At 38.3% G+C, this 24,217-nt stretch overlaps 1 protein-coding gene across 1 annotated transcript in view; it reads left to right on the top strand.

Moving 5' to 3' along the window:
- ADCY2 (adenylate cyclase 2) overlaps window positions 1-17,665 on the top strand; it is a 214,011-nt gene extending 196,346 nt beyond the window's left edge. The window contains exons 20-25 of the mRNA XM_026841391.1: window positions 1,620-1,778; window positions 8,180-8,326; window positions 9,482-9,589; window positions 11,677-11,791; window positions 15,422-15,546; window positions 16,870-17,665. Coding sequence (XP_026697192.1) covers window positions 1,620-1,778; window positions 8,180-8,326; window positions 9,482-9,589; window positions 11,677-11,791; window positions 15,422-15,546; window positions 16,870-17,022 — 807 coding nt within the window. The 3' untranslated portion in view covers window positions 17,023-17,665. The remainder of the gene's footprint in view (window positions 1-1,619; window positions 1,779-8,179; window positions 8,327-9,481; window positions 9,590-11,676; window positions 11,792-15,421; window positions 15,547-16,869) is intronic.
- Window positions 17,666-24,217: the final 6,552 nt, after the last annotated feature.

Here is a 24,217-nt window from a genome sequence, read left to right as displayed (position 1 = left end):
AAGTGCCACATACCAGAAAATAGCACGCATGTTAAGGGCCAAAATGTAGTTAAAAAGTGCGTGATACTTTCCTGAAAATATGGTATTGATGACACGTACAAGCATCTTCAAGATGCCACGTTCCCTTGTGAAAGAGATCTTGTCATTTCAGTATGTACAAAGTATGTCTTCAGTTCTCCTTTTCCTTTTACATTTATTATTCCTCTGCAAGTGCTCATGTACCCCAATGTTTGCAGGACGTTGTTCGTCTCCTCTGTAACCTGCAACAATACAGTAATACGACCAGTGTTGATAACAGAGCAAAGCAGAATCTTCTTCCAGAGTGTGAAGAGAACATATGTTCTGAGCAATTATAAGGGTTTTGCTATAATGCTTAGAACACCTTTAAGGGTCTCAAGTGAGGTTTGAGCACACGAGCTTTCAAATAGTCTGTTGCTGGATGCCCATTCTAATTGCTTACATGGAGTACCAAATTTGGTATAACCATTTCTGTACCTAGAACTGCAAACAGAGGGCTCGTAGATACTCAAATGGCACTAGGGACAACACTTCCTCATATAGCATTTTTCTCAACTTCAGGAGCTGTTTTTCATTTCAGTAGACCCAAGCTTTCCCATCTTTTTTGCAAATACTAAGGCTGTGTGAATGAAGTGATAGTAAGACACTAGCATCATCTGTCAGAACTGCTGTTGCTAGTTTCTCACAGAACTGGCAGTGAACCAAACTTAGGCAGTTCTGCCATTTTTGGCAAAAGTCCACTAGGACAGAGGTTGTTCAACTGCATCAGTTGTCTTGGACTGTCTGTGTTTTTTTGTGAAGCAAGCAACTGTTTGCAGATGTCACTGCTTTGACATCCCTTCTGTTTTCAGTTTTGACCAACACTTGGTAACTTTATTTTTCCATTATTTAGTTCTCAATAGTCTCAATCATAGATTTGGAGTGCTCTCAATCACATGCTAGGATACCAAAGTGCTAGGTATCATACTAGGCAGGTACTTAAAAAGTGATCCCTGACCATGGAATTACTGGAAAGTTAGTAAATTAAAGGTCTTTTCTATACAGGTCCATCTGATGACTGGGCCATTTTTTATAATCTGATAATGATTTGATAAACTGAAGGCATATTATATCAATAAGCTGTTTTTTCTTGCACTGCCCCCTTATTACCAGGCTGATTGCATGATATAAATTCAGGTTGGTAAGAGTTAGGGGATTCCTGAAATGCCCATTGTTGTAAATGAAATTCTGCACTTCAGATAAATAAGACATCATATTCAGTTGCCAAACTGTAAATTGTTTCCTTAACAGTGTTTGCTTTCTAGAATAAATTTCTACTGAAGTCTGAGAGTAAATAAATAAATGTTCCATTGTTTAAGGCTCCTTGCAACTTTGTTTTTTTCCAAGGCCTTTTTTGGGGGGAGGCCTTATAAGTTTGATGAAATGTATGTCACATAATGTGTGCTTGGGGTTTGATTTCTATGGGATCTGGAATTTATACTTGACTGGCCAAATAACAGCCTTGTAGGGGTGGTGTACTGTGCTTATGTTGTCTCTTAAACCTGTACTCCAGCAGGACAAGATGCCTATTGTTTCTTTACTTCTGTGTCCTCTTGTAACAGAATGAATATTACTGTAGGTTAGACTTCCTGTGGAAGAACAAGTTCAAAAAAGAGCGGGAGGAGATTGAAACCATGGAGAACCTAAATCGGGTGCTTCTGGAGAATGTGCTTCCAGCCCACGTAGCTGAACACTTCTTGGCAAGAAACCTGAAGAATGAGGTCAGCCATCTCTGTATATCCTCTGCTCTGTAAGAAAGCAGCATGTCCTGAATATACCACTTAATGCTGATTTGAATAGTAGGTCCGTACTGCGAGATTATAGATTTACAGTCACTTCAATTCTCCCTCTCCTGCCTGAACGACTTGCTTTACAGCACAGAATGCACCTTACTACCTTGAAGTTAAAAATGTGAAATTATCTTAAGTGGCAATGTGCTTTGCCTTTTGAAGGAGGGTAAAAATGGTGAGAAAGAAGAAGGGGATGGTTGAATCAACATGGATTTAAATTTAAATAATATGTATTCAAATGCTTTTTCCTTTGTGATCAGAGTGGAGCTGCATCCAGATTCTGAATTTTCTTCTGGTGACTGGAGATCTTGCTTACTGGAGATAAAATTAACCTTTTCCCTGAAACAGTGGCTATTTTAATTCCAGAAAGAGGTTCTGAACACTGAACTACCTGTTTACTCACTGTTTATGGACCTAATCCAAGCACCAGAAAGGTCAACCAAAGGACCTCTGTTGACTTTGGTGGAAATTAGATCTGCTCCTAATACTGCTTTACAGTTTCAATAAAGCAAAAAAGGATGAAAAAAAATAAAATCATTTAGAGAGAGTAGCAGTTCTAAAGGTCTTAAATGCAATAGTTTGAATTACTTGTGCATATTAAACAGTTGTTCCAAAACTGACGAAAGAGGGGAGAGGGCAGCTTTAAGGATTTGGTTTTGATCTCCTTAGTCAAAATGAACAATGTCTTCCTGTCCTGATGTTAGCTGGGATAGAGGTAATTTTCTTTTAGTAGCTGGTACAGTGTGTTTTGGATTTAGTGTGGGAATAATGCTGATAACACACTGATGTTTTAGTTGTTGCTAAGTAGCACTTCTCCTAAGTTAAGGATTTTTCAATTTTCCATGCTCTGCCAGCAAGCTGGTGCACATGAAACTGGGGAGGAGCATGGCCAGGACAGCTGACCCAAACTAGCCAAAGGGATGTTCCATGTCATAGGACATCATGCTCAGTATATAAACTGAGGGGAGTTGGCTGGGAGGGTGAATCACTGCTTGGGACTGGCTGGATATCTTTCAGCAGGTGGTGAGCAATTGCATTGTGCATCACTTGTTGTTTGTTTTTTTTCTTGTTTTATTTCTCTCTTTTTGTTATATCCATTTTCATTACAATTATTACTATTATTTTTACTATGATGATGATATTTTAATTTAGTTATTAAACTGTCCTTATCTCAACCCATAAGTTTTACTTTTTTTTCTGATTCTCCTCACCATCCCCCTGGGTGGGGAGAAGTGAGTGAGTGACTGTGTGGTGCTTAGGTACCAGCTGGGCCTAAACCACAACACTTCCCTTTCACTGTGGATTGCATTAAGCAGCACTAATCAGTATTTTGTAGCTGTACTTTAATACTACCTGCAATTACTTGTTTGGTCACTAATGTTGAATGGAAACTGCTGTGGGGTTCCTTTGAACCCAGTGAAGACCTTGGCTGGAAGCCAGGTTGGCTCAGCTCCAGTTCTCAGTTCAGGCATTAAACACAGCAAACCATCAGGAGATTGCGTTCTCATTTATGTGCTGTTCCATCTCAGCTCCCCAGCAGAGCAACACCATCTGCTCACCTTTGTATTGGCAACTGGATTTATATTGTCACTCCTCAAGATTCTTAGGTTGGAAAGAGCTTCAGTAAATTTAGAGAAGAACAGAAATTGTAATGTGCTGGGCTCTCCCATCTATCATGTCAGCTTAAGGAAAAATGATTGGATGTGATTTTAATGATTTTTTTAAAAATATTGTTTCTTGTTTTGTTTATCTTTAAACACAGTTTTCAAAGAGGGAAGAGCCTTTGAAATCCCTGGAAATGTTCAGGAATAGAAGCATCTGTTGTGTCTTCATATTTGTTTCAGTGTCAGCAAGAATGTGTTGAGCCTTAAAGGACATTCTGTATGTGTGTATGTGTATACACCTGAGAATATGTTAGGACAGATCCAACCCTTGTTTTCTTTGTGTGGTTATATAGGTCAACAGATACTGAACTGAAATTTGTCTGCATTTTCCTTAGTTGCAAACATTTGTATTAATATGGTTTGTGTGTATTCTTTTCTGTTTAAACCAGATTTTGAGATGAAAATTAATCTAATGGATGAATAGTCTGTTTCAGAATGCTATTTAGAATTTTATGCATGCAGCTGTATGGAGAAAAGGGAAAACAAAGTGTGATGCTGAAGAACAGGCAGCAGGAATGAAAGGGGAAAAAATGAGTGGATGAGTGCTAGCTGGGAGTAGTGGGACTGTACTTTTAGAGGACCAATAAAGGACTTTTCATAACAGGATACACATTGACTAATGCTGATATGGTAAAAGCAAAGTTACTTCAGAGCAAACTGTTTGTTTGCTTTCCAGAACCTCCGGAACTGGGTTTCTGCTTCTAGTCTGTATGCTGGGTACCAAACAGGGTACTTTCCAGTTGAGAGGGTGAAAGATAGGAACAAATATAAAATGAAAAGCAGGAAACAGGCCAGGATTAAATATATCTGCACCTGGCTTGTGCAGCCTTTTCCTTTGTGCTGTTAGCATCCGTATCCCCTATTAGTAAAAAGTGCTCAGGAGCTTTTGTGATACAAGCTAACTGACAAGCACATTACTGAGCTAGAAGAATCCTGTTTCATTAGCTACAGGATGGAGCCAGCACCCTGCTTAGAGCAGAAATTCTGCTCCAGAGAAGCTGACCACCGTACCCTTCCAAGAGGAACCAGTTTGCCTCATCCATCCTGAGAAGATGTCCGCGCACTGGAGAAGAAGAGGGGACAGTAAGGAGAGACAACCAACAGAAATTCAGATGTTATCAAAAGAAAAAAGAAAAAAAAAAAGGGGGGGATTGACTGCAGAAGACAGGATAGCTTTCTTTTTCTTGAAAGAAGCAAAGCCATTCCTTCCTGGAATAGGGTTAAATGTAATTTTCTGATTAAAAGAGAGATTTTGAGATTTCTGATTTTGGAGAGTACTGTTTCAAGAGAAGTACTCATAGGAAAATTAAGATGCTAAATTGCCACTGCCTTTATTATTATGAATGATCAAAATAAACTAGCTGGGAATGCCTCCTTAAAATTCTCTGACATTTATTTTGACCGCCACAGTTACTACTCATCTGGTTATAAACAGTGCCATTTGTTGTTTCCATGCTGGTACTGTGCTATAGAGCATTAGTGGGGATGGATATTGCCCCAATATTAAGAGAGGAAGGGAAATGGGACTTTTAAATGTCCTATTTGTCTTCTGGTTCCTGTATTATGAGGTGGTAAAATGAAACCATCTTCTACCATCTCTGCTTCATTGATTTGGTAATATCATATGCCTACAGCACTGAATAGTTTGTCTTCTTTTCCTGTAAGGTTTCAGTTGTAGCTCCTAACAGACCTGTATTCTTATGAATTGAATTTATATTCTCAAATAAACCTTTACATGGCATTAGTTTCCATGTTCTATTTCAGATATGGCACTGTTCCAGTATCACGTCTGTGCCTAGAGTTTGTCTGTTTCACAAACTTCACAACCAGTATCTCACCAGTGGTGTAATTCTGGTATGTTTTACATGCTCAGGATGCAAAATCAGCAGGATTAAAAAAGCAAATAAAACAGCTGCTATCTAATGTTTATTTGGTAAATTAAACCAACTTTTTTTTTACTAATTAACAGAATCCTAGGACAATAGAATTGTGTATTGTTATTAATTAGAAGTGTACTATTAATTTGGCTCTATTTAATTTACTGGATTTTTCAAGCTGGTAGAAATATGAACAACTTTTTTTTTTTTTTAATATTTGTCACAGATATATAGAACTTGTTTATTTTGTCAGGTCATTTCAAGTGTATGTAGTAATCCATGTTTTGAGTATTAATTCTATACATTTTGGTATAAATATTCTTGTATCTCCCTTCAGTCTTTTATATAACACTGTGAATTTCCCCTTCTGTATTATTGAGGCCCTATATTTGTGATGCAGTCCTTTTTTAATAACCAGCACCATGTGTGTGGCCTGAATTCTTCACCCAAAATTGAAATCAAGTTACAGGGAAGGTGACTGGAGGAAACAGCAAGAAAGCTGAGTTAACCACAGAATGTAATGTCTGTACCTATTCTGTTAACTTGCCTATGAAAAGCACTCAGCACATCAGATCTTAATTTTTACAGTATTTATATGCAAATGTAACTGTAGCTTCAGTGTAGACATGTCTGAGGTAAATTTGAAATAGGTAGATGTGAAGCAAAATGCAGACTTCAAAATCTAAACATTTGAGGAGCAAGCCCATTAATCTTCTACTGCTCCACTTAACTAATTTCAAGCTAATTTGAGTATATCTGCACCAAGTCTAGGTGCATATATGCTCAAGACAGCTGCCAGGGTATGTCACTGCCGTATTACAGCGTGGACCTGGTTTTAAGTGTTGGAAACTGAAGCCAAGAGAAGTCAACCTGGGCCTGAGCTTTTTAATTTTTAGAGTCAGTGTCATCCTGTATAGTTTCAGGCACTGATCTTGAGTGCCTACATTAGGAAAAACTATGTCTTTGGCCTTTTGTCCATAACCGACTCGGAGAGAGAAATGCTATCTAAGGTGATTCTGCCCATCTAGCTTTAAAATAGCTTCCAGATAGGCACATCTGCTGTACAATATTGGACACAGGATGACTGTGCTTTCAAATGAAATACTTCAGTCAAGTGCTTAAATTGGCTACATTCAGTTGACGTCATCCAGCCAGAGGGGTTCCCTCTCCCCATTGTTTGATTATTATATGGATTGAATTTATTAACTAGGTGTTTATGGAGGTGGATAAAATAGCAGAAAAATATCACAATATTGGCTCTTCATGAAAAACTCTCTTGGAAAGAGATCTAGAACTTCTTTGAAGTTTAGTAGCAATCTGACATTGAACTCATCGCCTTGGACATTTTGTTTAGGTGCTTTTCATTTGCACAGTCAGGGCACGTTGAAGTGATACTGATTTTGTATATATGGCTGTAAGCTGGATGTCAGGTACAGACAGGCTATTTCAACCAGCTTGGCTTTAAGAATATAAGTAATAGTGATGAATTGCAACAACATATTTCATCCCCACTGCACAGAAGTATGGTGGAGCTTCAGTGATGCTCTGGTTATAGAATATTTGGAAAATAAAGGGGCAGAAAAATCTAGTAATAAATCATCTATCATCTCCTCCACCTGCCCATGTTCCTCCCTGTCTGACATTATTTTAATGTTTGCCCAGAAACCTCCCTCACACCTGTTCTGTGATGAGGTGTTCAACAGTTTTCCTATAGTTATGCTATTTTTCAGTTATACATCACCCATAGAGATTCACTATGTCTGTACACATCTGTGTACAAATATACCACATTCTTCCAAAAAGAAACATACTGCTAGTGAAATTGAAAAAAATCTTTGCTAAGCAAAAAGAGAAGTAATATTTGATGCTTCTTGAACTCACAGAAAAAAATCCTATTCACCTTATTCACATGAGTATTGAAATCCTTGTTTTACTCAAATAATAATTTGAGCAGAATTTGACTTTATAGTAGCTTACAGCATCTTTTATTGCTGTGGTTACCTTTGTATATAGATACTAATTAAAAAAAAAAAAAAAGTATTAGTTTAATAAATTTTCTTTATTTCTTTTTTTTAAGATGTGAATTTGACCTGAAAGAAGAGATATTCTAATGTTTAAGGGCAGTGGAGAGGAAACTGAAAGGGGGGCGCGGGGGATGGTGTGGTCATTTTTAGCATCAGAATCTCTGTGTAGCAGAAGTGCTCTCATTTCAGTGGTCACAGAGGCAGTGGAGAACCTGACATAAATAAGTTTTAGTTCAGGTGACTGCTTTACTTTTGCCTCAGCTTCTTGTTGTAGAAAAGAAATTACAAATATTTTATCTTATTAGGCATCTTGTCATTTTAGGTTAGGAACTATCAAGATTGTGTTGCATTACATGTTTATGGTGCATTGGGTTTATGATTGTGGTTGTGTTTTCTAGTTATTACAGTAACACAAATAGCTAAAAATAAATTAGATAATTGTTTTGCAAAATATAGTTTCAGCCATGCAAGCTGGACCAAATTCTTGTCGTGAGAAGCCTCAGAAATGAGCCCTATCTAATAAATTAGGGAGCCTTTTATGTTCATTGAGTTAATGTTCAGAAGGAAAAAAAGGTAGCTTTAAATCACTAAAATTTTTTCAGCTGTATATGTTGAGTCTCTTTAACAGGTTTATACACTGTTTAATAAATACAACTAAATTAAAAAAAATACACCTCCCTTTTCAGAATGAGGACACTGCAAATTAATAAGGAAACTTTTATTTAGACCTGGTATGACAGATTTTTTTCTCTATTTTCTTTTGGCAGGATCTGTATCATCAGTCATATGACTGTGTCTGTGTCATGTTCGCCTCTGTTCCGGATTTCAAGGAATTCTACACAGAATCTGATGTAAATAAGGAAGGCTTGGAATGTCTCAGGCTGCTGAATGAGATCATTGCTGACTTTGATGATGTATGTAATTCTAACAACAGTTAACATATGGTTTCAATCTTAATAACTCAGGGTATGCAACAGTAAGAAAACATACTTGAAAGGGAGAGTGGAAGAGCTGTCAGAAGAACTTTTGTATGCCTAGTCACGTGGAAAAGTACTTACAGGGAATATCAAAGGAAAAAGAGATTTATATGGGATAAATCAGATATACTGATCTGACATCATACTCAATTGCTTTTGATTAACTGTAATGAGAATCCTATGTGTATATCTGATGGAGAAATTTTTGCCCTTTAGCTGCAGTTCACGAGGCAGTTACATTACACGCCATATATTAACTAGTTTCTAAATGCTAGTGCCTAAAGTCAGATACATAAATCCATGTCCCCTAAAAGAATACAGCTTTGTGTTATACCTGATCTGTGTTGGTCTCATTATACAAAACACTGATCAGTTGATAGATGAGCGAGTCAAATGATTGTATATGTTCTAATATTCCATTCTCTGAAGTTACAGCAAGTACAGAATATGGCTACAGATGGATTGTGAAAAGGCAGCTGTAAAGGTCTCACTGAGAACAGTATTTGCCTTAAAGTTATTAGTGATGAAGATACCAGAAAAAGGCATTAAGACCATGTCATGACTCAGAGAGCATGGTCTGAATTTGCAGATCTGCAGCTATAGAGGGTATTTTAGCAGCAAACCCATTTGGAGAACATTGGAATGTTCAAAACAACTTGGGATGTGGACTAAAATCCTTGTATTTTAGTCCCATTGCTATGGGCCACCTCATTGCTATGGAAGAGATGTTTACTTTCAGAAAGCTGCTTAAAGAATAACTGTGGGCTCACATGGTGTCTCAGTTCCAATATAAAATGCGTACAAAGTTTACTGACTTTTAAGAGCTGTATGTTCAATAAGGTGGACTTTATTCTCATTACTAGATAGTACCTTTAGAATAAAAAGGTATTTTCACAAACAGAAATTCCCTTTCCTTGCAGGCTATAACTGTTTTTTTTTTCTATCCTTAAGTCCTTCATCGTGTATATATTTGTCAAGCCATTTGGGGTCTATTAAGAGACTGTTCTAAGAACTGATACTGTTAGAGTAACAATGCTGTTAGAGTAGCAAGGCTGCTGATCTGGATAATGAATAACCATCCTTGTTTTACAGTTATTGTCAAAGCCAAAGTTCAGTGGAGTTGAAAAGATAAAGACCATTGGAAGCACTTACATGGCAGCAACAGGACTGAGTGCTACACCCAACCAAGAACAGTGTCAGGTACAGGAAAAGGCTCCTGCTTAATAAAAAACAGTCTTCAAATGAAGGCTAAAATTCTGTTCGTTAAACTGCAGGTTATGTGTAATGTGGGATATTTTTATTTTGTTTTTATTAACATAGATTGTATTGTACTGGACAAGTGTATATTTTTGTCTCTGTGAGTTATTGTTCTACACATTGCAGTTGGAAAATGCCACCTCTGTATTTGCTAAGTCTAGAACAGGCCTATTCTAAATACATTACAGCATTTTATTCCTACAGGCTGCAGCAGAGCTGGATTTATAAAGTGTACAAAAGACTGCAAGAATGAATATTTTCCATTGTAAACTGGGAGGACTGAGTAGCTGTACTAACCATACTCTTACAAAAGCCTCAGGTTCAGCACTGAGAACATGTTCCTTTGTTTTTCATTTACTTAATAGGGTAGGATTGTGAACTACAGTCAGCAGAAATGAAGTTCAGAGAAGCAATACATAACTTTTAAGCAAAAGCCTTGCTTTTTCCATGATCTTTAGAGTCCTACAGGTTAGTGACAGAGACACAGCAATTATAAATCAACACATTCTCTGCTAAGGATTAATGTGCTCTTGCCAAACTGATGTTCCTTCTAGACAGAAGCAATTAACACCTGAACTATAGACCCTAAGGATCCCAGGGACAAAAAAGAATTCTTTTAAATTAGCTCTGACATTTAATACAGGGAGGTGAAGGGGATGAAGGAAATGCAGAACTGTAGACTGGAGATGAGAAGACATAGAAAAAAAACTCAATCACAACTTCAACTAGTGTGCGCACAGGAAGAAATTTATTGTTTGAGTTATTTCCACAAACTGTAAATCGAGAGATCCAAGTTTTGGAGTTCCCCTTGGTGACAGAGTGCACATTTTCCAAAGAAATCCACCAGAACTCAGCAGCCTTCAGTCCAGATGCCCAAAGATGTTCAGGTACTGCAGTACCTAGTGAGGCAGTGACTGACTGCTAGGCATACTGCTGGGAACTGCCCCCATCTTAAGACAAGCACCCAAGGAAGACTAAGTGCCTAAAGAGGGGGTCTGAATACATCAACTGAAGAGGAAGCCATCTGTCTTAGCTAGGAGTGAACTCCAAACGAAACAGGCTTCATTCATCTAAACAGCTGCTCTGGCAAGCACCACTACGGTCCCACGTAGGCTGATGCATCTACTCCATGAATCATCCCCTGAAATTGTCATCTGTCCATCTCTTCTGTCATTTTATCTCAAGAATTGAGGAAGATTCAGTTATTACTCAAAGAGATCAGTATGTCCATCTCTTAGAAAATCATTCTCTTATCAGGGCCTTACCCTGGGCTGTGGGAGTCCAAAACCAAATTTTCTTCTCAGCCTGAGGGGACTCAAACCAGTACTTAGAAATCAGGCTACACTGTTGATGTATGAGGAGACATTAAGTCTATCGCCTTTATAAGTGGTATAAACTAAGAGCTAGTAATTAGGGGACAGAGGTGGGTTGTCTTCTTCCTCTCTTCCTCTTGTATTTTATTCATTTTCAGGTCTATTAGATGTTCTCAGAGGTGCTTACTTATTTACCAGATTAGATCAGTGGAGGAACTCTTAAAATGATGAATGTTACTGGATTTTAAGCATGAACTGGGGTGCTAAATTGTGCAGCAGTGAGAGGGAGGAGTGTCTGTTGGCCTGTCCACAGGCATAATTTACTATTAAAGGGCATAAAATAGAAGCAGACTCTTAGAGAACATTAATGAGCAAATCCTAGCCACACATAGACATTGAGTGCCTGTGGGATTAGATAGCAGCTAATGAGTTATTTGACAATCAAAACATTAGATTAAGCATGTTGTGGATCTGTCATCTCTAGACTGTCTGATTGTGTAAGTAAAATGCATTCTGGTCTATTGGCCATTGTTTGATCTAACTAATGCTGGACAGAGCACCATCTTTTCATTACTTTTCTTCTGCTGCCTGCTGGCATTAGGACAACCGTAAGGCTTTAAATCCTTTCAAGTATATGGCATATTTTGGTTGTATTCTCACAGCAACTAAGGCTAAGGAAAATTATTTTACTCTGTTTGCTTGGCTGTTTGAATTCAGGAACCCGAACGACAGTATATGCACATAGGAACCATGGTGGAGTTCGCATTTGCCTTGGTGGCAAAACTGGATGTCATAAACAAGCATTCATTCAATGACTTCAAATTACGAGTAGGTATGTATCACAGGACTTTTATGAGAATATAATGGAGGAGGGGGAGAATTCAGTGTGAAGTACTGGCTAATTAAAGGCTAATTACTAGAACTGACAAAAAGGGTCATGAAAGTAAATAGCACCATCTTTACCCCATTTAAAGGCAGCTGACATGGTATTGCCCCTTAACCATAGCTGCTGTTGTTGCAAGGAGTATTCAAAGGCAGGACTCGGAAAAGGACAGTATTCCTAAGTAAAGAATGGTTGAGAAAATACGTTCCCATGGCTCTGAATGGTTTTATGGTAACTCTATAATAATTATGCTAGAGGTTGTTAACTCCATACATTTTTTAAGCTTATCAATATCAAAGGACACAAGTCTCTAGACAGGGCTTTACAAAACCATATAAATGGTTTTGAGGGCAAAAGCTGTAAGAGGCCAGTGAGGCTGGAGTCTGAAATATTTTAGATGTACTAAACTCAATCAAGCATACAAAAATGCATCCTTTCCTTTCCAGTATTAGAGAGAGGAGGGTATTTATCTTTGTTATTCTGTGATTATTGATAAATAAGAGCAAAGATGACCAGTTGTTTATATTTAAAAGGGTTATCCCTTATATTTCAGCTTCTAATTGATTCTACTTGTGCATCATGGTATTTAAAAGAAAAAAAAAAAAATAGGCAGCTGCAGTAAGGCATGGAAAGGATGATGAAATAAATTAATTCAGAGATGGTCAAGAACCATATGTTCCAAAATGTTTATTCCCTGATACACAGCAGTTTTACAGTCCAATGTGTAACTTGGAAAGTGTGAAATGAAAACAGTAAATAAGTATTGGAAACTCATAAATCCTGTAAACATGTCAGAAGTATTTGATTTCCAACAGTTACTCTCCTGTCTTGTCTTTTCCTTGCTGTGCCGCTTGCTTTTCCTCTCGGCTGCTTCTCTCATGTTTATTTCACAGTGCCACCCACTGGCAAAATTTGCTAATCGGTGTTCCATAGAGCACTCCTTTGCCAGTATGTTTTGTATTCCTTGCTAGAGTTAAAAAATGACAAAGCAAATCTGAAGTATGTTTCCTTCTCAGAGTGTTACAGAACTTGATGGGTTTAGAAGAAACGTGTAGAGATACCATATTTTTGTACAGAATAACAATTCTCTTCTTGCCATAGTTGGCAGGTCACATACTTGCAAAGGTATCAGCAGTGTCAGTACAGATAAAGAGCTGCTGAGTGTCAGGGCTAATCCACAAATTGATTAAAGCAATACTGACCCCCTTAAAGTGGGGATCATGAAACAAACCTTTTAGGGGAAAAAGAGATACCTACTTGTGAATTTTAAATTGTTTGCTGTAGGTTCCAGAGAAGTCATACTGCTTTGCTTCATGAAATGAGAAATTACTAAATCTACAAAGGGACACAGGCCCCAAACTGGCACTTTTGCCACCTTAATCCAGTATAGGCACTGCTGAGATCATCTCCCATCTTCACTTCTCACCACCGCCTGGCCATGAATGCATCTGATTACCATAGCAATTAAAGCCACAGAAACATCTGAACATCTGTCTCTGAGATAATCCTACTGTAAGGGTTTAAACCCAAACTGTCGTTTATAAAAGCCTTCCTCAGCCAGCATCTAACCCCAGAATTGTTGCAACTCACTAGAGGTCTCAGTTTTCAATCCTTGTTTTCTGTGAGTGACTGAAAGGCTAGTTGTGCCTTAGGAGGTACACAACCTACTCTGACATTGTCACACAAAAAAGGGTAGCACCTAGATTATATTTCAAGCATTCCTCCTCTTCTGTTAGCTAAAGTGCTTAACATTAGACAAGGTCAGATAGGCTTTTTCAGCAAGTTTTGCACAGGCACCCCTGTTTTTTCAGAACAAAATAGAGGATGTCATGTTGTTTTCCATATAGCTTCATGGTTAGAACATTGGTCTGTGTTGTAGGTGAACTTAATTTGGTTCCTGCTTTTGACTGAGGCTGCTCAAGCATGGGGATATCTGTTCCCTGGAGAATACTATGAGCCCAGGCTGTAGGATACTCTGGGATGAGATATTCTCTGTCTGTCCTACTGAACAGTATTTGCTGAACGATATTTACCTTTTTATGGAATAAATGTCACATTGGATACAAGAGAAAGTGACAGATGGTACCACCCTCTGTTAGAGCATTCACCTGGACTGAGAGTACTATTCATCCAGCCTTGCCCCCATTTCAGTGTCATGCAAAAGAGACCCACACTAGCAGGAATGACATAAAGCAGCACATCCCAGCATGCCTGGGTGGCCAAAACTCATTCCTAAGAGATATGGGTAGAAGTCTCTTTGAAGGAGGAGAGATCTGAAGCTGTCTTTGCAGCCCCTGAGGTATTATTCAAACCGTCAGCAGTGGTGGTTCAGGAAGAAGATAAAAAAATAAAAGTCACCTCTTGCCCATTGTATTTTGTAGGAAGGTCCCACCACACTGCCCTAATTTCTGGACCATGGCAGAGTGTATGTCACACACAACTCTTCAATATTCCCTACTACCTAGCTTGGGCTACTCAGCAGATGACTTTTGTGGATTCCACTCTTAGGTCCCTAGTGCCTTCTACACATTGGATGTGATGAGGCAGAAAGACACACCCATGGCGCGGTTGTTAATGCGGTGTTGCAAGGCTTAAATCACTTTATGCATTTAATCCCAAGCATTTAGAGAACTATTTATCATGTTTTATCTGGTATTCTTCAGGGTTTGCATATTTCCCCAGTTTTCTAAATTTAACTGCTGCAGTCACTTTGGTTTCCAAATGGTCTTATAATGTGGTCACTAGCCCATGCTGCCATGTTATATATGATCCATACTAGATGAGCCAGCTCTGAGATGCCTCCCTGTGCTACAATCACACCTTCATTTTGCTGCATAGATACATTGCTAGGGATGGTTTCTGTTAAGGAATTAATAGAATTCTGTTATTGATATGGAGGTGATTTTAGAAATCCGAACTACTCACTTGTCCCGGATTTATTTCTCATTAGGTCTAACCTGGCTTTTCTGTTCACTGAGCTAGAAATTTGTTACTCTTACTCCATTCTTCATCAAATTATTTGAATGCATATATTTATATTGCAGTTATTTAGGACCATTCTGTGGGCAATCCAGCCTTCAGAACAAGGCTTCAAATCCTTCCAGCTCATTCACATTAGTTTATTCTACATCTAAGCAGCAAAGAATACTGTAAAAGTCATTTGATTTGGCCAACAACTATTGCAGACAGAAGCCCTTTTCACTACAAGTAGAAATAAAAATAAATTATTGTATGTCTGTTTTCCCAGAAACAGCTGCTCTCCCACAGTGTGTTCCTCATGCTATGTAACAAAGGCAGTAGCAGGTTATTAGGACACTAATGGGTGAAAATATCAAATTTACTCAGTATGGGAGGGAGCCGTAAAACTAAAATTAGATTGTGACTTTTGGCATTTTTATAACCAACATCCTCCTGCTGTAAATGGTTGATAAAAAAGTTGTGAACAGACTATTGGTTGCTGTACTCACCATTTAGTATGGGCCAAATACCATGTTCATTGACTTGATATGTTACCAGATGCACTGTATGTCCTTGTTGGGTGGATTTTTGTTCTTAATGTTAAGTTCTGATGTTTTCCAGGTATCAACCATGGACCTGTAATTGCTGGAGTAATTGGAGCTCAAAAACCACAATATGATATCTGGGGCAATACAGTAAATGTGGCCAGCAGGATGGACAGCACTGGTGTCTTAGATAAAATACAGGTAAATTTTGATTTTGTGCTAGTATTTATGTTAATCCTTTGACTTTCGTGCTTAAAAAACATATATTTGTCCACTAAACAGGTCAGTGTTTTGGAGCTAAGGATGCCTACAGAAAAAAAAACTACCTATCATCAGCTATATCTGTACATTTCAAAAGAACTAAACCTTAGGCAGGATAGTAAAGAATTAAAAGAAAATTATAAGAAAAATGGGAGGAGAATCAAAACTTTGTCTTGACCCTTCAGAGGAATACAGTGGAGGAAGTAATGGGTTGCCTGGAAATGCATCCCTAGATTAAGAGAGGATTTGAAATAAATCACATTTCTCTTCTGTGAATTTCTAAACTCGTAAAATACTGGCTACCTTATCTTTGAAGGGCATTCCAGATGATCATTATTTCTAAGTAAAGGGAATTACCATAACTGCTGTTAAATCCATAAAACAATCATGAAACTCCTTTTAATGAACCATGCTGATTAATAACCTTTATAGATTATTATCTGTATAGATTATAGATGGACCTGTATAGAAAAGACCTTTAATTTACTAACTTTCCAGTAATTCCATGGTCAGGGATCACTTTTTAAGTACCTGCCTAGTATGATACCTAGCACTTTGGTATCCTAGCATGTGATTGAGAGCACTCCAAATCTATGATTGAGACTATTGAGAACTAAATAATGGAAAAATAAAGTTACCAAGTGTTGGTCAAAACTGAAAACAGAAGGGATGTCAAAGCAGTGACATCTGCAAACAGTTGCTTGCTTCACAAAAAAACACAGACAGTCCAAGACAACTGATGCAGTTGAACAACCTCTGTCCTAGTGGACTTTTGCCAAAAATGGCAGAACTGCCTAAGTTTGGTTCACTGCCAGTTCTGTGAGAAACTAGCAACAGCAGTTCTGACAGATGATGCTAGTGTCTTACTATCACTTCATTCACACAGCCTTAGTATTTGCAAAAAAGATGGGAAAGCTTGGGTCTACTGAAATGAAAAACAGCTCCTGAAGTTGAGAAAAATGCTATATGAGGAAGTGTTGTCCCTAGTGCCATTTGAGTATCTACGAGCCCTCTGTTTGCAGTTCTAGGTACAGAAATGGTTATACCAAATTTGGTACTCCATGTAAGCAATTAGAATGGGCATCCAGCAACAGACTATTTGAAAGCTCGTGTGCTCAAACCTCACTTGAGACCCTTAAAGGTGTTCTAAGCATTATAGCAAAACCCTTATAATTGCTCAGAACATATGTTCTCTTCACACTCTGGAAGAAGATTCTGCTTTGCTCTGTTATCAACACTGGTCGTATTACTGTATTGTTGCAGGTTACAGAGGAGACGAACAACGTCCTGCAAACATTGGGGTACATGAGCACTTGCAGAGGAATAATAAATGTAAAAGGAAAAGGAGAACTGAAGACATACTTTGTACATACTGAAATGACAAGATCTCTTTCACAAGGGAACGTGGCATCTTGAAGATGCTTGTACGTGTCATCAATACCATATTTTCAGGAAAGTATCACGCACTTTTTAACTACATTTTGGCCCTTAACATGCGTGCTATTTTCTGGTATGTGGCACTTATTTTAATATGGCTGCAGAATAGTCCCATGAGCCATCATTTTGCACCTTGATATTCCTCTGTTCAAGGACAGTTGCGATGTACGCTATAGGACTGGAAGATTGTACTGCTACTTGCACTGTTATTCAAAGACAAGAAAAGAAGGAATAGGAATTAAAAGGAGATAACTCATACTGAAAGGACTAAAAAGAGTTGTTAGTGACAAATGAGGGGAAAAAAGGCAATAAAGCTAGGGGTGCATACTATTTTCTGATGCATGGTGTTTTCTGGAAAATACAGTCGCTCCCCAATAGCATCCACTAATCTGGTATTAAAGTATACAGTATTTGTAAATAAGTTTACTCTGTCCACACATGATTTGGATGTAATCACCAGTTGCATCTCATAGCCAGGGACACGTTGGGTGGCTTGCTGGCATTCTTTCTGAGGAGAGAACTAACAATGCTGGTATAGTTTTGTACAAACGTGTCAAATGTTTTGAAGCTATTGTCTTTTGTAAGGTTAATTCATTAAAAGTTTATATGTACTTTGTCTTACTGTTGTTGTCTCTTAGTTTTGCTTCCTTACATGGCTTCTGTCGCTTTAAACCTACGAGTCTTCTTCTGCTGCTGCTGCTTTTTATCCAGCAGTTAGATGTTAAGGCAGTCTGTGGCCAGCTCTCTCAATAGCATTTATTAATACCTGCTAGACTTGCTATTTCCTTTCAGAAACTGAATCACCTCTGTTGTCTTCAGTCTTGGGTGGCATCCTCGGCAATTTGCAGTCATTTACTCCCTAGGTGATACAGAAGATGTACCTCAAATGCATAAACACAAGCAAAGTGGGGGATAATGGAGACAGTAGCAGTGTTGCTACTTTGCAACTGGCCAGCAGTGCTTAAACAATAACTAGGAGAAGCTGTAAAGGAGAAGAAAAGTTTTGTTTGTTTTGCACTTTGGCAACCTCTTTTGTCCATGCATGCCTTTGACTTAACTTTTATAATGCCCGATTTCATGGGATATTTAAAATAATGTAATTTATCGTGACTTGAGTATGAGTGGAAGATAGAAAAAATGCTATTTTGTGGATATTTGAGATTAATTTAAATCCTGTTGAATTTAAAATTATCACATTTTCAGAGTTTCAAAGATGAGTCAGGTGAAAGACTAAAAAAGCAGGTAATTGTACTATCTCTGTTCCATTGAAGCACTGATAGTAAAGATATAATTTTTGCTTTGCTATAATCAGTACTTGAAATTAACATGTTCTTTTAGTCATAACATCCTAACAATACCAAAATTAATAAAATCATCCTATTTACAAAATAGCATATAATTACAAGATTTTTTTCTGACTGATGCCATATGAATGTAGAAGTCAACTTATGTACTATTAGCTCTGGCATGTTATTGTTCTCATTCATGAAACATATTTACATTTGTATGGCACTGGTGTCCTTTCAGAAGGTGTTGTCAGAATTGTGGGTCACAAATAAATGGCATCAGGCCACAGTCTCACTGAGTGTGGCACGGTTTACTCACAGCAGCCATCTGTCCACTATCATATTGGAATGGCAGATTTCAAAATGCCTACACTTGCAGTAAAATAGACAATCTGAATTTTGGTCCCCTTAAGTTAGTCTAAAAGCAAAATCCAAGTTATTTCAGTTATGTCCAACATAACACACTTGATGTCTCACCCAGAGCTGGAGACTTGATCAGTAACTCAAGATAGGTGCTCAGTCAAATAAAATTTCATTTAAAATATTTTGTTGTCTTTATGATTTCTTTCTTTTGCTTAATATGTCAAGATAAATATTTTCCAGTGGAATGACTTTCCAAGTAGCTCAGTGGCAACAGAAAAAATGTCCCAGTCGTTGCATAAAACAATCACTTAGTTATGCTTAAGACTTCTCCTAAATCCCTCCTCTCCCTTTACTATAAATTTGTCCTAGGAACAATTAAAAAGTTATTAATCTCTCAGACTTTGAATGTACTCTGTGCTGTTAAAATCATTATGGTATTATCACAGGTCAAAGCAATCATTTCTTAGTGTGGATGAAAACCCTTTATGTAAAGTTGATTATAATTGTACTGTTGTATCTATGCAGCTTTCAGATATAACCTGTATTCAGGATTTTGTTTTTCATTTGTATTCTTGCACATCAGTAGCAAACCTTGTACCTAACTCAATAGCCTTGTTTCTATGATTTTTATAAAAGTTAAACAGTATTTTACTTCTGTAAGCCATGAAATGAAATATTTGAATGGCCATTAGATGTCTGGTCCAATTAAATATAAAGATATCTATGTGCCCTCCAAGAGGATGTTGAAAATTCCCTTGTTCAGAGCACTCATGTTTCACTGGTTCTCTCATTTTGTAGTTGCATTCTAATTCTTGCAGCCAAATCCTGCTAAAAAACAAGAACGTGGGCAAAAGATTATTATACATGCAGTATGATGCCCATACAAAGAAAGGTTCATACCATGCTTTTCTCTAGCCTTCAGTTGCTGAGTATTATCTTTCTAGTGCCAAGAAGCTATTTGTAGCCAATAAATACCTTTTGTCTTCCAATGCATTTTATATCTACTGTTTATACTGTTTTATTTTTCCCCTGCCTAGACTGACCTGGAGTTCTTGTATCCTCTTTCTTCCTCTCCTGCAGCAATTTCATCTGCCTCTATAACTGGATATAACATTGCTCATGTGTCAGTGTGTAACTTCAGAAGTTTTACGGTAATCATACAAATCCATATTTAACATTCTATGTATTCTGCATCACAGTAAGGCTCATCAGGTTCTGCAACTTCCGTGTTGGTGACGAGGTTCATAGGTCACTAGCAAACCACAAAAAGCGTGACTTCCAAAAGTACAATGCAAATGTATTTCACACCATGAGGCAGCAGCCAAAAGATCGATATGAGTGATTCGCTGTGGTCTGGTAAAGTCAAAACCAAATGGTAACACTTGGAGCCTGCTGGATTTCTTTTTCAAAGTCAATGCTTTGCTCCAATTTATAGAGGGCTACCAAAGGACAGGAAGAAAGATTAGACTTGAAGATGTTTTTGTTAACTACAGAAGTAGTTGGGATTACCTGTAAATTAATGCTATTTAGCTGTTGTTTCTAAAGAGAGACACTAGCATCTCATGCTGTATGAAAAGCCTTTTTCATTCTCTATATTCCTTTGATTCCTCTGTTTTGTAAAATACTTTCCCTTTTTCCACTACAGCACAGATAGTTCAATCTGTGTGTTTATAAAGCGACAGCTGTGCCTATCTGAAGGTAGAGCTGTTGAAAATCTCTCCTGTTTTGTTTTCAGAACTTCACATCAGGACAAATAATTAGCTGTGTTGTCAGGATGCTTTATATAGCACCAGATTTGCTGATAAAAGCAATTACGAGCTTGTTCTCTGATACTTATCTTTCCTTCTGTATGAAGATATTTTAATTTTTCGTTGTCAGATAACAGATTCTCCTTCACCTGACCTAGATACTACCCTTTAACATTTTTTACAGGTGGACCCCAAACAATTTTAACACTAGGGCTTTTTAGTTTTATTCTTCCTTTCTTGTCTAAAATAGTGGAGAGACTGGGGAGGAAATATGTAGAATGAAATACATGTGCCTTAAATAAAACATGCAATTAAGAGAGTGTTTTTGTTCCTTGAAGTACTTCAAATTTGTGTGGATTTGTCAAAAGTGGTGTAAAAATCAACTTGTAGCTGGTTCACCCTAAATTTTGCTACATACTAATTTTAAACATTTTCAAATTTAGGGGCAGGAATTCTTCAGGTCAATGTAGTTACTAATATGTCCAAATGCAAGGTAAGGACATTTTAATCCTGTTTGCAACTATGAAGATAGGAACCACTTTATGTTGTAGGATGCCAGTGTTCAAAGCAATGATTCTGACAAGAATTGTTTGAAAATTTTTTATAGCGTATTTTTCAAATATATTTGTAGCCATTGAGATTCTCTTCATGAAAATCTCAGTTTTGACAGGAAAAAATGCACATGAAATATTTTGAAAGATTGACATGCCTAGACTAGAAATTTTCGTGTTTGCATTCCAAAACTGTTGCAAATAACAATTGTTATGAAAGTAATGTCACCTCATGCATAAAACTGTGTATTACTCTACTTAACAAGAGGGTTATTGAACAGAATATTTATCTGAAATGGAGTATCCATTCAGCAGGTATCACTCAGCATACAAATAATAATTGCACGTAATATCAGTCAACCAGTTATCATTTTATATTTGTTTTAAAATTATTAAATTAATTGTAATTATTTGAAAAGCCTAAATCTCCAGTCAAGAAGTTGAAATTGTAGTGACAAGCCAACCAGGAAATGTTTGCAATCTACAAACCGAGTCTCAGTCATGGTAACTGTGTAGAGAATTACTTGAAACAACAGAATATTTAAGGAAAGTTAAAAATTTCCTGAGTAGCCCATGAACAAAAAACCCCTGAAGATTGCAAAAGGTGTGCTGACTTCCGCCACTGGTGTACAGTTGCCTCCTTCAGAAAACTTCTGAAGAGCTTTCCTGTTTGAGATGGGCAGTCTGTCACTAATTAGTATCTAGAAGAAACAATCACTTGTGTGAAATTACTGGGTTGGACTAAAGCTATGGTAGTGGAAAGGGGACAGAGTTTTTGAGCCATTTTTGTTTCAGCCTCTTTTTCAAAGGCCATCGAATGGAACATTTGTGGCAAAGACTGTCTCTCCTTTGTGGCTCAGCTGAGAGTCAGGAACACCCAGCAAACTGATACATGTTGAAGTCAAACAGCAAAGACAGAAGATGAATTGCTAAGCATTGACAGCAAGCTACCCATCTCCACTCTGAGTGACTTGAGTTTGAAACAGGTATGTCAGCTTGTAGTAAGAAAACACCTACTGTGGCTTTTCTGTGTATCAATGACCTGTCCAGTTATAGATATGTTATCTGTCCTCTTGTGTCTGTCCCATCTCCATCCCCCTGTCATTAACATCCCTGTCGTGTGTTATCCCCCACACATTCCTTTCGGGAATTTTCTTGCAAAGTTAGTCCATAAGCCAGTTTGACATTTCAGAACAGTGACCCTGCCTTTGAGACACCTTTATGGGCTACGAAAGTACCTATCAATGTGTTTGAAATTCAGGAACCTTACCAGTGGAACCTGAGGCGGTGGATACTGCTACTCCCTAGAAAAGCAGGCAGTTGAATTTCTAAGACACTGAATTCAAAGCAACTTTTAACACTTTGGTCTCTGAGTTTAGCTGTATTTGAATGCATAGTTTTGACCATGTAGTTTAAAATTGCTCTATCGCCCTCTTACAATTGTTTACATATTCATATTTAAGTTACTAAGGAAACAGACTGACCTCCCATGCTACTCTGTGACAGGAACATACACTTAACAGTAGCATATTAGTAGCGTATGATCTAAGTCTGGTTGTAACTGGAACAAAAACCCCTGGGCATTAATATCCTGCTTCTGGGGAATCTGCAAAAGGTGACCAGAAAGAAAAAGCCTTTGTAAAATTCAAATAATTCTAAAGGGATTTATACCTTCATTAGGAAGAAGTGAACTGTAAAGCATCGGTTTTAATTATTTCAAATGGGAGGGTAATGACAAATCTATAACAAGCATCCACCAATATTTTTAACACTTTGTATTGCATCCAGATAGTGTAATTCCATTTAATGCCATCTTAAATGTTAATCAAAATGAGCTACATGTGAACAGTAGAAAGGAAATTGGAGAGAAACCTTTCAGATCTGACTTCAGAGCTCTCTCCTAGCTTAGTTTGTATTTCTGGTGAACGGTTTCTTGCAGCTCTATTTATAGCTGCAGCTTCAGCTCAGCTGCTTTTTATAAATGGGCTTGCTGTCTCTTGGTGCTCGGACTAAACTACAAAAAAGCACTTGCACAGTGGCAAACGTGTCCCTGCGTAGGAAGCTGGTGTAAGGAAGGCAGCTGTTGAATTTTCAATTCCACTGTTCACTGACACTTAGCTAATTTGGCCCATGCTACAGAAAGAAGAGGATCCTAATTGGTAAAGGAACGTTATTAGCTAAGCAGATGGAAATTGTCACGAATTATTTAAAAAAACACACACCCAAGTCTGTGGAGTATAAATGACTCCACACTGCACTTGCAAATAAGCAGGAGGCTAAGTAATTCTGTGCATTAGTGATGGGAGAGTGGCAACTATGTAGTAGGGCTGGGACTTTTAAATCAGTAGGCCTGAATTATTTCCTGGGACCAAGATGCCAAAACAATTGGCAGTGAAGATTTCTGGTGCTCTGTATATTGGGGTTATTTTAAATAAATCTTGGATGTTCAGTAAAATTCAAGATGCCTGGAAGAGCACTGGTGTGAAAGTGCTTGCCAAAAGATACTAATAGCAAGAATAACAGTAATGCTGTACCTACGGCACATTAGTTCTGCAAGAAAGGTAAAACCAAGCTAGTTGCAGATCCATCCCCAAGCAGCACAGTATGCAGCAGCATGGGCACAGTTACACGTATGTATTAAAGCAGGATAACCCTGTGGTGAATATCGAAACTAGGAGCCAGGTGCTACGAGGGCACAGCAGTTTTAAGAGTCAACCTAGTTAAGAGATTTGCACCCCGGAGACACTTACTTTCAGTGCTCCCACCATGAGTGTTTGTGTGTGAGAGAGATTTCCTACTGCATTGCCTGAATGGCTAAAAATCCCATTACAACCTGCGGGCGAGGAGGCTCTCGCTGAGGAGACCCTCAGTTCCTCAAGACTCGGGGGGAAACTCCATGTTGTGTTTTTATTAAACTTCACCATTTAAAAGGGGATTTCCGGATTACTGCAGACTGCCAGGGCCAAAAGTCAGTCCTTTTGGCCAGGCTTTGCCCTAACCTTCTTCCCCAGCTCCCAAGGTCCTAAGGGATGAGGGAGCCTGAGGGCGGGCGGCGCTGGGCGCCGGGGCTGGCTGCCGGCCGAGGCGCCACTGAGGCCGCTGCCCACAACTGGGCCCTAAGCCTCGAGTCTGGGCGTCCGGGCATCCACACTGCCGGGTCCGACACCACTCTGGAAACCCCCAGAGCTGCCCGGGGCCGCGACCACTCGGGCCCGGCCGCGCCCGG

Source organism: Athene cunicularia, assembly GCF_003259725.1.
Source record: "Athene cunicularia isolate RWA chromosome 2 unlocalized genomic scaffold, athCun1 chr2_part1, whole genome shotgun sequence".
Taxonomy (NCBI): Eukaryota; Metazoa; Chordata; class Aves; order Strigiformes; family Strigidae; genus Athene; species Athene cunicularia.
The sequence above is the reverse complement of the archived record's forward strand: the minus strand, read 5'-3'. Positions and strand labels throughout refer to the sequence as shown.